At 39.4% G+C, this 16,410-nt stretch overlaps 1 protein-coding gene across 1 annotated transcript in view; it reads right to left on the bottom strand.

Annotated features, from left to right (window-relative positions):
- Positions 1-16,410, bottom strand: part of MTHFD2L (methylenetetrahydrofolate dehydrogenase (NADP+ dependent) 2 like) — a 148,157-nt gene that overhangs the window by 68,316 nt on the left and 63,431 nt on the right. The window contains exon 6 of the mRNA XM_043572477.1: positions 5,433-5,525. Coding sequence (XP_043428412.1) covers positions 5,433-5,525 — 93 coding nt within the window. The remainder of the gene's footprint in view (positions 1-5,432; positions 5,526-16,410) is intronic.

A 16,410-nucleotide genomic window follows, 5' to 3' on the forward strand; every position in this document is an offset into this window, starting at 1 on the left:
TAAGTCACTTCATTCATTAATTTATGTTTATGATGACCAGTCGACTTTGATACTATGGTAGTATCAAAAGTAACCAAAAGTCTTTTCCCTTAGTTATATCAGAGTTGTAGCTTGCTAATCAACTGATTTCTTATTTCCGAATCACTGTTTAAATTCATATGCAATGGCCCGAGAAGGACCAACAGATAACATATTAGCATATGACATGTATTGGGCATTTGCAATATGTTAGGCACTGTGCCATGTTCCTTCCCCGGCCTGGCTGGCTTCACAATACAGTGTTAGAAACCATAATTCTTTACACCAACGATCTGAGGCTCAGACACATGCGGTGACTTAACCAAGGTTACACACTTAGCAAGTGGCAGAGCTGGGATTTAAATTCTGAAAATTCTTACTCTATACCATTGAAGATAACTGACAAGATTGAGATAGATGACGCATTTAGGAAGGCAGGAAGGACTTCTAAGTGGGGGAACTGAGGCTACAGGGGCAATATGGAGAATAAGAAATAGCATATGGAGGAGCGCCTGGGTGGCTGAACTGGTTGAGCGTCCGACCCCTGATTTCAGCTCAGGTCCTGATCCTGTGGTTGTGGGATTGAGCTGAGCATGGAGGCTGTTTGAGATTGTCTCTCTGTCTCTGTCTCTCTGACTGTCTCTCTCTCCATCTGCCACTCTCCCCTGCTTATGCGCGTGCTCTCTCATTCTCTCTCTCTTTCTCTCAAATGGAATAAATAAACAAACAAGCAGGGGCGCCTGGGTGGCCCAGTCTGTTAAGTGTCCGACTTTGGCTCATGTCATCATCTCACGGCTCATGCCGGGTTCTCTATCTCATGGTTCGTGGGTTTGAGCCCCACATCCGGCTCTGTGCTGACAGCTCAGAGCCTGGAGCCTGCTTCAGATTCTGTGTCTCCCTCTCTCTCTGCCCCTCGCTCACTCGTGCTCTGTCCCTCTTTCTCTCTCAAAAATAAACATTAAAATTTAAAATAAATAAATAAACAAACAAACACACAAACAAATAAGATATGGAAAGAACACTAGCATTAGTGAAACCATGAAATGTGTTGGCATCCACTCAGAAAGCGCCCAGGGCTGTAAGGAGGCAAGTCCCACTCCTGAGTTGCATGAGCGGTGGATATGGTGGAACAGAGAGTTTCCATGCCCCACCCCTTGGAATTTCTCAGTGTCCTGGCATCCAGAAAATTACTAACCCTGCTCCAAGGAAGAAGAAATCCACCAGAGGGAAAACTCTATTGAGAACCTAAGATGATGTTTGATGGGAGTGTATCCAAAACTTGATGATATGATGGGAAAAGTCGTGAAAAGAAATTGGTTGGTCACCTTTATTTTATGACGAGTAAGTATGCGTACTCCAAATTACTCTACTGAATTGCCTATTTATCCTGTTTTATATTACAGTGTCTGTCATTAAAAGTGTTGCAATAGAGACGCTAGAGTTACGACTGTGAAGGTTCATTCATCACGCTGGAGGGGATGGCTTAGTGGACAAAACGCCAGCTTTCACCAACTATGACACTCTGTATCCAGAGGTTAATATGCAAGTGGCATTGACTCAGCAGCTTGTCTTCTGAATGAGGCTAGTTCAGTTTACTCACATGGGTGGAGGGTCTTCTGGACCATGTCTGGAAAAAACCTGCCTATCCTGCTTGAATAATGAAGATTCCTAGAACTTTTATAGACTTAGGGTTTCCCCCAGTCTCCTGGAAGCGTGAGATACAAATGAGTCAAAGGATCTTCTAACACACTCTTAACATCGGTGCCCTGTCCTGGCTGGCTTTCCCTTCTTTATCACTAGCCTTGCAGAGCCAATGAGGCCTTCCCTTAAACCATTTCTTTCCATTCAACGGTTTAACAGTCTTACTATATTTTAGATGTCTACGACAGTCTCTTTACTGTCTTCACCCTGCTCAGAATTTCTTAATCTTAATCTTTCAAATCAAATCAATCCAAACATCCACTTATGACACAAACTGCTCTTGTATGGACAAATCTTTCACCTTTATGACTTTATCAATTTACTTTACGATGACAAACTAGGAATGTTTAGTAGTTACAAAAGTCATGCTACCACTGTGTGATGCAATCAATAACTAGAGAGATGATTCATTCCACCTTTATAAAATTATATTCTTAAAAATTCATCAGCTAAATTTGTATCAGTTTGACAAAGTCCATGCTCCAGTTGTAATTTCAAAATGAATACGGCACACACTCATTGAGTACCCACTATGTGTCAGATTTTGTCTGAAGCACTTATATACCAAGTTAAAAAAAAAAAAATACCAGTCCCATCCCTGCTAGAGTCTAGAGTCTAGTGAAGGTGACAGACAACCATAAACAGGTGATAAGTGCCATAAACATGGTACAGTAAAGTGCCCTAGAAACAGATTCATTCTCTCTGTGAACCTGGAGAGTAGTTTTGAGGAGGGACCTGAAGCTTCTTAGTTCAGAATGCATAGTTTGACAGGATCTGATTTTCAGATTTGAGCTTTGAAATTAAATGTCCAATGTGCGGAGAGGTGTTTAAAAAGTAAGTGATTCATCGTTAAACCTATAAGGATAGGACTACGGGAATTTGAGAAGCTAGAGGGGTGAGATTAATATTAACATAAGCTAATTTTATTCATGCCTCCGGATCTTTACACAATGATTTCCTTTTTTACTTTTTTCTTCTGCAAGCCCATTCCAAGATTTCATCACTCACTACATTCTTTTCTGTCATCCCTCAGACATTGTCGAAAGACATTATCGATCTCTCTGATACATCACACACCACTCCTCCTTCTCTTCCTGACTTCTAGATGGGACTGTTTCCATATATGCTGACATTCTAGTTATGACAACAATCCAGCCCTCCCTGTTCCAGCTACCTCTGCCATTAGATCACTATCTTCTTCTTTAATACCCACTGCTAATTGTAGTTGTTTATTTCCCACACATAATGCATGATGTGGTCATTTTTGTAAGATTTCATTCCTATCGTCCGATGATACGGAGTTTCTTTTTTATGTTAATTCATGCTTTCTTTAGAATTTCACTGTAATTTACCAATATCTACATATTTTATCCTTCAATTCACCAGGTGATTATTAAGGACATGGAAATGTAGCAATCTTTAGTTATTTTTGATGAACTCTCAATTTTCTTTCTCCAAACTTCCCACTATCCAAATATTTATTCCTTCAGGACAGCTGCAGGGTTATCTACGGGGCTGTCTTCTAGCATTCTACAAAATGCCTTTGTTTCTAGTTACAGGCATTAGAGCTGGAATACGAGGCAGGCACAAGACCTGTTCACACTATCTTCATCCAAAATGTCCTCCATGACTGGGATGGAGTGTGGTAAACTCCATGGACTGTGGATGGAGTGTGGCTGTCTATAATAGCTGGCACCTGACTGGTGCCCTCTGGTGGTAGCAGGATGCCTTGACTGGGATGGTTGCTAGACAGCCTCAATACTGTCTCCACAGCTACGAGCCTGAGTACCTCCTGGCTCCTCTCTTGTTAATTTTATAGAGGCTTGGTCCTCCTTTCCCTTCCCTTCCTTCACTTCCCTTTTTCTTTTCCCATCTTATTTTTTAACACCTTGTACTCAGTGCTGATTCAGGCCTTTACAAAGGAGCAAACAGTGAGTCTCTAGGAGACACTGACGGATGACGACAGTGATGGTGATAAGGGCTGTGACATAAAGTTTGCTTTATTCACAAGAGAATGTCCGTGGTTCTTGAAAGAGGACCACCCATCTGCCATTTCTCATGGCAAGAAAAACACAAGCATGAATGTACATTGAGGAATTTTTGCCCCACTAGAAAAAATATTCATTCAATATTTTAATTGATAAATAGAAAGTAAGATTGGTTGTGAAACATTCTTTACCAGTTAACATTAGAGTCAAGTAGCACCTTGTAAAGAGAACATAAATTTCACTCTGTCTAAAGTTTGGAATGAATGCGGATGACCAAATTCCTCTCTACTCACTGAATTCTGACTCTTGTAGGTAAAGCCAATGTTTCTAAAAAGAAGTCAATGTGATATTCATAATCTTCTATGCATATATCAGTTGCTGCAGCAGTATTTCACTTAATGTTATCTGTAGTCTGAAACGTTTTATTGCGTCTCTAAATATCTGTCTTACTCCTCTCAATCCTGTTAAAAAGTTCTCATTTAATATTACCTGAATGTAATTTCTCAGAAAAACTGGAAATGTGGTTAGCTGTACCAGCTTACTGGGAACTTCTGGAAAAGGGAATATTTTGGTTTTTTTAATTTTTTTAATGTTTGTTTTATTTTTGACAGAGAGAGACAGAGCATGAGCGGGGGAGGGGCAGAAGGAGAGGGAGACACAGAATCTGAAGCAGGCTCCAGGCTCTGAGCTGTCAGCACAGAGCCCAACGTGGGGCTCGAACTCACGGACCGTGAGATCATGACCTGAGCAGAAGTCGGACGCTCAACTGACTGAGCCACCCAGGCGCCCCTGGAAAAGGGAATATTTCTATGTTTACTCTATCAGGAGGCAAATTACTCTACCTGGAGTGATCACATGTATATTCTGAGTTCCTGAGAAGGGCCTATAACAGAATAAGAAAGTAAACTAAATTTGGGTGAAACTAATTTAAATGACCATTATCCGCTTCATCAAACTGTTTCTTCCGGAACTTTTGCTTTGCTTTCGTAGTTTGTAACTACTCAAAAATTCAGATGTAAAGTCTAGAAAATACCAATAACATCTAATTGATAAAATACAAAAGGCTCTCGTTCAGCCTTGGATAAACAAGAAGATTCACAATTGTCTGCAATGTAGAAATCCTATGTGTATGTGGCAAGAGGAAAGGTAGAAGCAAAGGGTAGAATCATTTTTGTACGTTTGAATAGAAAATGAGGAAAAATCCTACATCCAGTAAATGAAAATCCAATAACTGTCCTCTGTTCCTACTCTTGCTCCTCTCGAATACTCCTTGACATAGTGTAAGCGCTCTTCTAAAAACATAAGCCAGGCCATGTCAACCTCCTGCTCTCAGCCTTTCTTGGCTTATATCAAAGTCCTTCCAAGGGTCCCACAGGAGCTAGCCCTGGCTATCTTATCAAGAGCATTTCCTACCAGCCTCCCCATAACTCATTCACATTTAGAATCAACCATGTCTATGAAGGAACTGGCAACCTGCACATTTGTTCTTGTGCTTAACCTGTCATTCCAAAGGCTACTTGGGTTTTCCATAATGAAGTGACAAATGTTAACGTAGGCGCAACAAACCACTATAATAATTGCTGAGAGACAGAATCCAGTCGATGGAAGTTAGTCATACATATACTGAACTCTCCCAAGAAGCTGTTTTTACAGACATGTCAGCAATTAGGGCAGGAATTACTCTGCTGATGACATTCCACCAAATAACAGCCACCAAAGACTTACCCGCAGCTACTATGATAACATCTGCCAGCTGCGTATGGATCTTCAATTGTTCTTTGGGAGTGTATCTGTGAGCTATTGTCACGGTTGCATCACCTGGAATGGAGAAGAGCTCCCATTAATAGTTACTGAGCTTTTTCAAAAGTTATGGATGCTATCATTCTAGGGGAGATTCAGTTATATCCTAAGAGTAGGAAAATTGCTTTCAAATGATTACAACACTTTAAGAATAAAAGCTAGATAAGAAAACCTAGATGACCGAAAATATTATACCCTCCAATTAACCAGTGGAAAATCAAGTAAGACCAAATGAGAGTATGTGCTGACCATCAAAAGAGAGATCTAAGTAAGGTCCTAGAAACCCAGCACGTGAAAGTTCTGTATTGAGGTTAATATGTAAATACGTGGGATACTTGTTGGCTTGATAATTAGGTATATAAGCTCTGAAAACAGCAAGTAAGTGCATCCAAGATGGGGCAATGCATTGTGGGAGCACAGCTGAGAGATTAATTCTGCCTCCTCCTGAGGAGGTGTCAAGGAAGGGTTCCTAAAGGAGGCAATATACTTTAGGTCTCAAAGTATGAGCCGGGGTGTACCAATTCAAGAAAGAAGAAAAGGGCGTTCCAAGCCAACAGAAGAACAGGAAAACTACGGACCAACTTTGAAATTATGTGTTTAGGAAATAATGAAGAGGCTTTAGGTATAACAGGAAATATTCATACATGCTTTAACGACGTGGTGTATGAATAAGAGAGGTTACCGGCCTGACGGCTTCCAGTGCTTTAAGTGTGAGCCAAGGAAGAGAAATGAAAGAAAGTCAAGGATGAGAGTAGTCAGAAAAGGACTTCCAGTCAGAGCGTGGCTGTGTGAGACAGTACCTTGTCTCTTCTCCTAGATAACCTACAAGTGCTACACATTTAACAACAACAACAAAAACTATATAACCTCCATTTTTAGCAAAACCAGAAAGACATATTTTCCATAGATTCCAAAAAATATGTGCGAGTTACCCAGAAGCAGTGGAAGTTAATATATACACACAGGAAGAAAGGCAGCGAAGAAATGCAGAGAATAACAAGATGGCCAGTAGCAGCAGATCTCTGAAAATGACCGCAAAAATACACTGTTCGAAGGCGCAGGGTCCACGTCAAAAATACAAAATATATCTCTTATCTGTAGCAGAGAAGATAGAAATAGAGGCAGAAGAGGCCCGCTCGGACCCAGGATGGTTCACACTGCCTCGTAACTGAAAGACTCAAGTGGAGGGGCCGTTTTAACGGGAAGCGGTTTGACTTTGTGTAAGTGGTGGAGAAGGGATCTGAAGGCTGCCCAGCACCTCCTCCCCAGTCCCCAGCAGAAGTACCCGACCCACAGGAGGTCCAAGAGCTCTAACTCACTCAATGATAAGTAAGCAAAAAATATTTTACACAGAATTAGTAAAAGAATGCTATGTAAAAGTCAGCCCAGGGAAATTTTGAGGGTGACGGAGCTGTTCTGCTTCTAGTGGAGTTCCATGACTGTATGCATTTATCTAAATTCATGGCACTGTACACCGAAAAGAGTGAACTTTGCTATACTTTTTAAGTAAATAAATGAATTTATTTTATTTTATTTTATTTTATTTTATTTTATTTTATTTTTCAACGTTTATTTATTTTTGGGACAGAGAGAGACAGAGCATGAACGGGGGAGGGGCAGAGAGAGAGAGGGAGACACAGAATCGGAAACAGGCTCCAGGCTCTGAGCCATCAGCCCAGAGCCCGACGCAGGGCTCGAACTCCCGGACCGCGAGATCGTGACCTGGCTGAAGTCGGACGCTTAACCGACTGCGCCACCCAGGCGCCCCTAAAAGAATATATTTTAAAAATGGCAGCGCCCCCCCCCCCACAAAAACAGAAGGAGTTTTTTTTTTTTTCAAGAATTTTGCAAAGTACCGGTGGGCCCGGGGGGCTCAGACAGTTAAGTGCCTGACTCTTGATTTTGGCTCAGGTCATGATCTCAAGGTTAGTGAGATCAAGCCCCATGGTAGGCACTGTGCTGACAGTGAGGAGCCTTCTTCGGATTCTCTCTTTCTTTCTCTGCCCCTCCCCTGCTTGTGCTCTCCCTCTCTCTCTCTCAAAATAAATAAATAAACCTTTTTTTAAAAAAAAATAATTTACCAACATACCAATACACTCAACAACAAAAAGTGTCGCAATGGAAAAGTTGAACGTTATGACCAAACATTATGCCAAAAATTTAAAAATTAAGAATGTAAAGTCACAGGACCTGGGGAAAAAGAAGACTTTGAATCCATACAAATTGACCATAATGGTCAACATTGAGAAAAATTTCAGTAAAGTAGCTGGATTGTAAACATCAAAGAAGAAGAGTATTACGAGCAAAAATTCAAATTTGTATCTTCAACTCCAGAAAACAGAAGAGCAACATTTGCAAGAGACTCATGCAAAAAAAAAAAAAGAAAAAACAAAAAAAATGGGAGTCATAGTCAAATCATTCTCCAAGAATAAAGGTTACAATTTTGAAATTGTAAGAACTCAGGGAATACTGTTCCCTTGTGTTTTTCCTAAAGAACTTGTTAAATGATTAACTTTAATGAATCAATATCATATATCTAAGGAAAACAGCAAAAGGACTATTAGAAAGTTTGGAATATATTTAATCATAAAAGTAAGACTAAAAAACATGAGAGCTGGGTGATGGACAAAATGTAAATCCTATTTGCTCTAAATATGAAAAAAATGGTATAACTAACAAAATTGGAACGGGAAGGGCAAAGATGAGAAAGTGTGCTGATTGCGAACTAGATTAACATAACATTAATTACGTTATCTAATGACTAGGATCAAAAAACATTTAAAACTGATCAATCGGGGCGCCTGGGTGGTGCAGTCGGTTAAGCGTCCGACTTCAGCCAGGTCACGATCTCGCAGTCCGTGAGTTCCAGCCCCGCGTCAGGCTCTGGGCTGATGGCTCAGAGCCTGGAGCCTGTTTCCCATTCTGTGTCTCCCTCTCTCTCTGCCCCTCCCCCGTTCATGCTCTGTCTCTCTCTGTCCCCAAAATAAATAAACGTTGAAAAAAAAATTAAAAAAAAAAAACTGATCAATCAAATAATAGAAGAAGAAAAAGATTTAGAAGTACAAGGTAAAAACATTACAAAGATAATTTTTATTGGCAAATATCAGGTTGGAGACAAAAGAAATGGAATCAGGGAAGAAAAATAAAAGCATTTTATCATTTTTATTTATTTATTTATTTTGAGAGATAGAACTCACGCGCATGCACACCACACACATGTGCAATTGGGGGAGGGGCAGAGAGAGAGACAGAGAATATGAATCCGAGGCAGGCTCCACGCTCACTCTGGAGCCCGACACAGTTGGGGGCTTGATCCCGACCGTGAGATCATGACCTGAGCTAAAGTCAAGTATTGGATGCTCAACTGACTGAGTCAACCAGGAGCCCCCATTTTTTAAATTAGATTATCAATAGATACCATATGAAGAAATAGACAACTAAGAGTACTGCATAAAGTTATAACTATTAGAGTAATGACTAACTTTCCTAAATATCAGAAGAACCATACATAAAAAAGAAAAACAATGTAAAAAATAAGTAAAAGCCATAAAAACAACAAACAGAACAGAAACTAATACACAGTTCAGATCAGATATATTTATCTTCATAACAAATTTTCCTAAGTTATCTATTTAAAAGAATCCTATTTCCAAATTGGCTTGCAAACCAAAAACAAAATCTAACTCTATACTTTATATAAGGCACATCTAAAACAAAGCTGTTTGGATGTCAAAAATAAAAGATAGGCAAATGTGTAGCAGGAAAAGGACAAAAAAAGAGATGATGTTCTTATTGTCAAATAGGGAGAAATTTACCATTGAATGGGACAAAGAAAGTACACATTATAATGCAAAGATGTGATTCAAACGAACTCACAACAATGAGAAATATATAAGTAACATGTAAGAGAAATATAGTTTATACAGCAGAAATTACAAGGGATACAAATCAAAAAAGAAACACATTGTATTTGCTGAATTTAATTCACCTTTCTCAATCCACAACAGATCAAAGATATAAAAAATGCAAATAACATAATTAATGTTATGTACCTTATTGCAATATATCAAATTTTGAAAGCAGAACATACATTTTCTTTTCATGTAGCCAAAGAATATTTTTTAAATGGTATTCTCTTTGGCTACAAAGAGAATTTTAATTAATACCAAAAAATAGGTTGATAAACTTCAGATATTTTCTTTCATCACAAGTCTATAAAGTTATAATTATTGAAAAAGTCAGAAATTAAAAGGTTCTTTCTGGACTCCTGGATGGCTCAGTTGGTTAAACATCCAATTTTTCATTTCGGCTCAGGTCATAATTTCATGGTTTGTGAGTTCGAGTCCCACATCGGGCTCTGCACTGGCAGCAGGGAGTTTGCTTGGGATTCTCCCTCCCTCTTTCTCTCTTTCTCTCTATCTCCCTCTCTCCCTGCCCCTCCTCTGCTTGTGCTCTCTCTCTCTCTCTCTCTCTCTTTCTCAAAATAAACACATAAACATTTAAAAAAAGAAATCAAAAGGTTTTTTTTCAGCGGGATTTTTTTAAACCCTATTTTAAATAATTCTTGGGTCAAAAAGAAAACACAAAACAACAGTGCAGAAATTCTAGAAACATTTATAATGAAATTACTATATATTAGATCCTATAAAATAAAGATAAAACAAAGAACTAAAATGATTAAATCAATAAAAGAAAAGAAGTGAATCAATCACTTAACTTAAAAAAAGTAGATAAGGAACCAAAAAGAAACAAAAGAAATGAGAAGATTAGTAAACATAAAGTCAAGATTTTAATATTAAATAGGTCTGAAAATTGTAATATAAGCAGTGAGAGAATTCAACAAATTGCCAAATAAAAAGTAAATATACAGTAATAAATAGCTTTCATATATAACAAGACATTAGAAGATAAAATGAAAGAAAAGACTCCATTAGAATAGCAATACAAGAAGTAAAATACTCAGAAATAAACTTAACAAGAAATATGCAAAACCTATGTGGTAAAAGAAAATCTCCAGAACAATACCAAGAGACATCAGTAAGACTGAAGAACTAGAAAGATAAACCATGTCTTGTGTAAAAGACTCAATATCCTAGAGATAACAATTCTCCCTACGTTCATTACAAATGGAATACAACTCCAATAAAATCTGGTAGTTTGCATTTTTTTGGAAGAATATAATTTCATCCTAAAGTTAATAAGGAAAAAAGAAAAGTCAATAACCAGGAAAGCTTTAAAAAGGAAGAACAATGAGAGACAGCGGTACTTGATAGCAGTCTTTTTTTTTTTTTTTTTTTTTTAGTGAGAATAGGCTGGGGTTTTTTATTTTTATTTTTTTATTTTTAAGTTTATTTGTTTATCTAGAGAGAGAGAGAGAGAGAGAGAGGGAGAGAAAGGGAGCGCATGAGCAGGGAAGGGGAGAGAGAGAAGGAGAGAGAGAATCCCAAGTTTGCTCCACACTGTCAGTGCAGAGCCTGATGCAGGGCTCAAACCCATGAACCGTGAGATCATGACCTGAGCTGAAATGGAGTGTCAGGTGCTCAACCAACTGAGTCACGCAGGGGCCCCTGTTAGCCGTCTTTCTCCTTTCAGTTCATGACACCACCTTCTGCTCAGCTACACGGAGCAGAATCTGTTTACGAGTTTCCCTTGTGTTTCCTCTTCTCTTTGACTTGCTATAAACCAGTAATAAATAAACCATCTCTACCTTAATACAGCTTCCCTATATGCAGAAAGGTCCTCTCAACCATGGAAGCGTGTCTTCTTGCAGGGGAGCTTCCCAAATCCCCACAAAACCAAAACCAAACAAAAACTTCCCACTTTGTCAGTACTGATGGTTTCAGCAAGGAATTGAGGGATACATAATAATCCACTGAGTTGTATATACGTACAATGAACAACCTGTAAAGTGTCAAGCAGAAGAAAAAAATAATATTAAGATGAATTTCAATAAGCATATAGAAAGATCTTTTAGGTAATTCCACTCCCCCGTCAATAATATCTTGTGAACTTGTTACTCCTAAGTGAGTTGGGCTAGTGATACCCACGGGAAATATCAAACTCATATTTCGACTTGATCAATGAGTTTCTGATTATAACACTATCCACCCAGGGAAAGGCTTTCAGCCTACTATGCAGGAGACCACAGTGTGATAGCAAAAGAGAGATAAATCAAGGGAATTAAATATAAAGGTGTTCAAATCATGCTTCAGTCTCTTCTGCCTTTGCCCCTTGCAGATGAGCACCTTGATACCTGTCCCTGCTCCTGAGAGCTGACTATCCGGCACATGATATGCTAGTTAACCTGTGAAAATTCTTGTCGTTCCTGTTTTCAGTTCTGGTGCCCTATTACTTTTCTCCCGAGAATCCTCTGGCTTGCTGTACCTAATCCTTTCTAACTCCTCAACTCTTCCCTGGGTAGCCAGTACTGACAAGTCGGAGCAGCTACTCTGTAGAATGATGCATATCTCTGACCCTCAGATGACTTTTTCCCACACTCAGTTTTATCCTCTTACGGTGCACATGCTATCAGCCTGGGCGAGGGCCTAATTTTTCTAACTATCACACGGACCCAGATAAAAACGTTTATGAGCAGAGTCTTAAGCAACTTCTCGGTGCCCAGTGCTTTACATCATGTTTGTAAGATAGAGCAAGAATAAAAAACTTAGAACCTATCTCCTAGAATCTGAGAGTTCTGTTAGAACTTAATAATTAACTGCTGGGCAAGATAGGCTTCTTACTATACAAGAGTCCACAGTCAGTCACGAATGGTCTACTGGGAGCTGTCTGAGCAGTTTTCTAGGCTATCATTACACTGTAATTTATGCAAAATTGCAGATTGTGGCGAAGAGTTGCTGGCAACTAACCCAGAGTGCCAATTTGAGGGATAAAAATATTTGCTATTTAAAAAGAAGCTAGAACAAACAGCACAATATGCTTCATAATAGAGTGGCAGTTTTTGCTTAGAACAACTTAAAATGAGGAGTTTCTTTTTGTTGGACATTTCTAGGTCATTCCCTACCTTCATTTATTCAACGATCAAGAAAGAATCCCAGAGCTATGTGAAGCAATGGAGACGCACGATTCCACACTTTCATATGAGAAACAGATATGTAAATCAGAATATGAACACAGCGGGGGAAGTTCCACGCTAAAAGGAGTTTATAAGTTTGTAAGTTACATGTTGGCACAGAGCATCTCTCTCTACTCTGGCTGAGAACAGCATAGGGGAGTACCGCAAATTCTTAGAGAAGACAGATTTTGATGTGAGTAGGAATTTATCTTGTTTCTGTATGCTTTCTCCATCCTTGCCCATCTGTAAATTATTTTCTATAAGAATTTAAGAAAAGCATGTCATTCATTTATCCCAGATGGTTAGAAACTTCTTCCTCGCAAGAGCTGAGGTCTACCTTTTTGCAAGATCTACCATGACTCTAGATCTATCTTGGACAGCACCACAGAACAAGTCTCAACTTCCTTTTCCATGAGACAAGTCTTCAAATACTTGCTTGTACCTGCATCCGCAGACGAAACAAAATGGCAAGTCCAGTAGGAGCTAGAATCTCACAGGTAAGGTTTTGCTTAGTCACTTTCTCTGGATAAGACAAAACGGCATCATTCTCCATGCATTAACTCATACCATGGTCTGTTTTTTTTTTTTTTAAGTGTTTATTTTTGAGAGAGACAAAGACAGAATGCGAGTGGGGAGGGGCAGAGAGAGAAGGAGACACAGAATCCGAAGCAGGCTCCAGGCTCTGAGCTGTTAGCACAGAGCCTGACGCGGGGCTCGAACTCATGAGCTGTGAGATCATGACCTGAGCTGAAGTCGGACGCTCAAACCGACTGAGCCACCCAGGCGCCCCCATGGTCTGGTTTAAAGGAACAATCACGGAGGACATTACAGGCAGGAAAACTCAGCATTCATCACCAGAACAGCACCCAAAGCAAGAAAGAAGCCTGAGTTCTGTTTTTGGACAAAGGTCTCCAGAGGCCCAAAGACTCTGGATTAGAACGTGTGTCTCTTATTCTCTTGTAAACTGCTATTCCATCTCGTAGCATAAAACACACAAACAAAAACCTCTCTACAGGGAAAATCTCTGTGGAAGCTAAATGGACAGAACTTAAATGTATGTGATCAAGATGGCCCTTATGTGAGAATTTACCAAATGTCTATCATTGTTTTACACCTCACGCATGTTATCACACATTTTCATATCATACAGTCTTCACAAAACACTGTGAGGGTATTTTTTATAAGGTAGAAAATAATGTTATTTGCACTTTTCAAATGAGGAAACTGAGGACACACACAAAGTCCAATAGTCTGTCCAAGCTCATACAAACCATATAAGGGTCAGAATTCAAACTAGTTTAGTTTAGCCCAGCTCTAATGCCCCGGCTCTTTTTATTTAAAAAAAAATTTTTTTAACGTTTATTTATTTTTGAGACAGAGAGAGACAGAGCATGAATGGGGGAGGGTCAGAGAGAGAGGGAGACACAGAATCTGAAACAGGCTCCAGGCTCTGAGCTGTCAGCACAGAGCCCAACGCGGGGCTCAAACTCACAGACCACGAGATCATGACCTGAGCCGAAGTCGGATGCTTAACCGACTGAGCCACCCAGGCACCCCAAATGCCCCGGCTCTTAATCATGTCACTCTAGAGCCCCCATCTACACTGGGCACAAACAAAAAAGCATTGCTGAGTTCACAGATGTAAAAGGAGAGCTGGCAACTGCTACATTTTCACTTCAGTCAGCAGAGCACCATTTCTGGACCACTGTCCTGCCTCTTTTAGGAAGCCAGGGAGGGATCTTCGATGACACTCTGCCTTCTGATCCTACCTGGTGTGCACCGGCAGTACTGGTAAGAGACCAGCTAAGGACCGAAAACACACGTGCCTCTATCACAAAATTTAATTTTTACCATTTGTAAAATGATCAAGGGGCCCATTTCCCAGATCTGGAAACAATACTGCATTCTCTGGACTCCTGCATTCCATTTACTGTAAGTTTTCTATTTCAACTTGAGCTGCCTTTTCTGGATTAAATCACTTAAATAATTTCGGATATATTTATAGAGCACTCAGATCTAAGCCCTCCTTTCATGCTTAAAATGGGCCAGGCTTTAAATGTGTTTGTATCTGGTCAAGACCTGCTTGGTCTGATTTGCTGTTGATCAGTCGTTCTGTTACCTTCCAAACACCTTGGGCCATTAGGCAGATGACAACTAAGGAATATGGCTTCACTTTTAATTAGTCAAATGCCCTTTCAAGCTCACTCCTTTTAGACAACTATCTCAAAGTAACTTTGAGAGAAAGTATTAGGGAAGACTCACGGAGTCCTGACAACCAGTGCCTCTAGAGATTTAAAAAAATCTACCCCTGGATTCGGCCAAAAATTATTGAACTGAGGTCATGGACTCATTTTTTCAACAAAGACAATATATAAGTGAAAAACACACATATAATAAAATTCTATGTAGTAATAAATGTCATGAAGAAAGAAATGCAGAGTGAGTACAGAATAATAGCATGCGTACTATTTTGATAAGGTAGTGAGGGACGGCCTTAGGAGATAACATTTGGGCAGAAACTCGAAGGTAGTTAGAAAAATAATTTATTGTAAATAGCTTCAAAAAAGAGCATTCCAGGAAAAAGGAAAACCAAGTCAAAGACCCAGATACAAGAGCATGTATGATGTGTTCTAAGGAAACACAGGGCAGCCATGGCTGGAGGGCAGTGATAGAGGGTTAGAATGGTAGGAACCGAGTAAAAAGATGCAGCCCAGGTCAGGTCCTGTAAGGTCTTGCGTATTGTTTCAAGGAATTTGGATTTTATTCTGATGTTATGTGTTTCTGAATGTTATGGGCACCCATGGGTGATTCAGAACGACTGTGTGAAATATAGACTACGTATCGGAGATAGGACAAGGGTGAATGCAGAGAAACTAGTTTGTAAGTTTAGTAGTGCTCCAAGTGAAAGATAATGGCTGTCTCCACTAGGATCTTTTTGGTGGAGGTGATCATGGGTATATTTTATACAGACTGCTAAAGGATAAGACACAAGGTGTGAGAGACAGAGGTCAAGGGTGGCCTAAGCAACTAGGTTGCATAACAGTGCCACTTCCTAAAACAGGACAGATTATAAGGAGTAAAATTAAGATTGAAGATTTGTATATGGTACATTTGAAATGCCTACTGGTCATCCAAGTGGGCTGACATGTCGAGTAGACAGTGGTTACATGGGTCTAGAAACATGGGAAATACTGATGGTATTTAAAGCATTGGGACTAGAAAGGATGACCTAGAAATGGCTCTGGAACAAGACATGAACCCCGAGTTTATTCCAATGTTTTGAGCAGTTCTCCTCAATCCTGACTACATTAGAATCTCCTATGGAGCTTTCTAAAAAATACTGACACTCTGGTCCAACTCGAAAGATTCTGATTTAATTGTTCTGTGTTGGGCTCAGGCAGCTATATTTTTTAAAGTCCCTAGATAATTCTAGTGGGCAGCTAAGGTTGCGAACCACTGGTTTAGAAATTGGGAAGAACAGAATGACCCATAAACAGAGAATGAAAAGACATGTCTAGTGAAATAAAAGATACACATGCCAATGGTGGCTTTATGCTTAAACAATGAAAGAAATAGTCCTATTAGATGTGGCCATTTCCTGAAATTAGAAAGCATGTTATGAATATTACTCAGTTCATTGTATAGTTTCCTGCGTATAAGACCCCTCAGGAGAAATTATTTTTCAGTCTTAATATCAGAAAATGTTTTATCCTGAGCATGTATTTATTTTTAATCCTAAAGCCATTTAATTGGGTAAGTAGTCTCTCTTTTTTTTTTTTTTTTTTTTCCTGCTAAAGAGCTCTCAAGATGAAATTTGTGACCCAATCATAG

This window comes from Prionailurus bengalensis, chromosome B1 (genome assembly GCF_016509475.1).
Source record: "Prionailurus bengalensis isolate Pbe53 chromosome B1, Fcat_Pben_1.1_paternal_pri, whole genome shotgun sequence".
Classification (NCBI taxonomy): domain Eukaryota; kingdom Metazoa; phylum Chordata; class Mammalia; order Carnivora; family Felidae; genus Prionailurus; species Prionailurus bengalensis.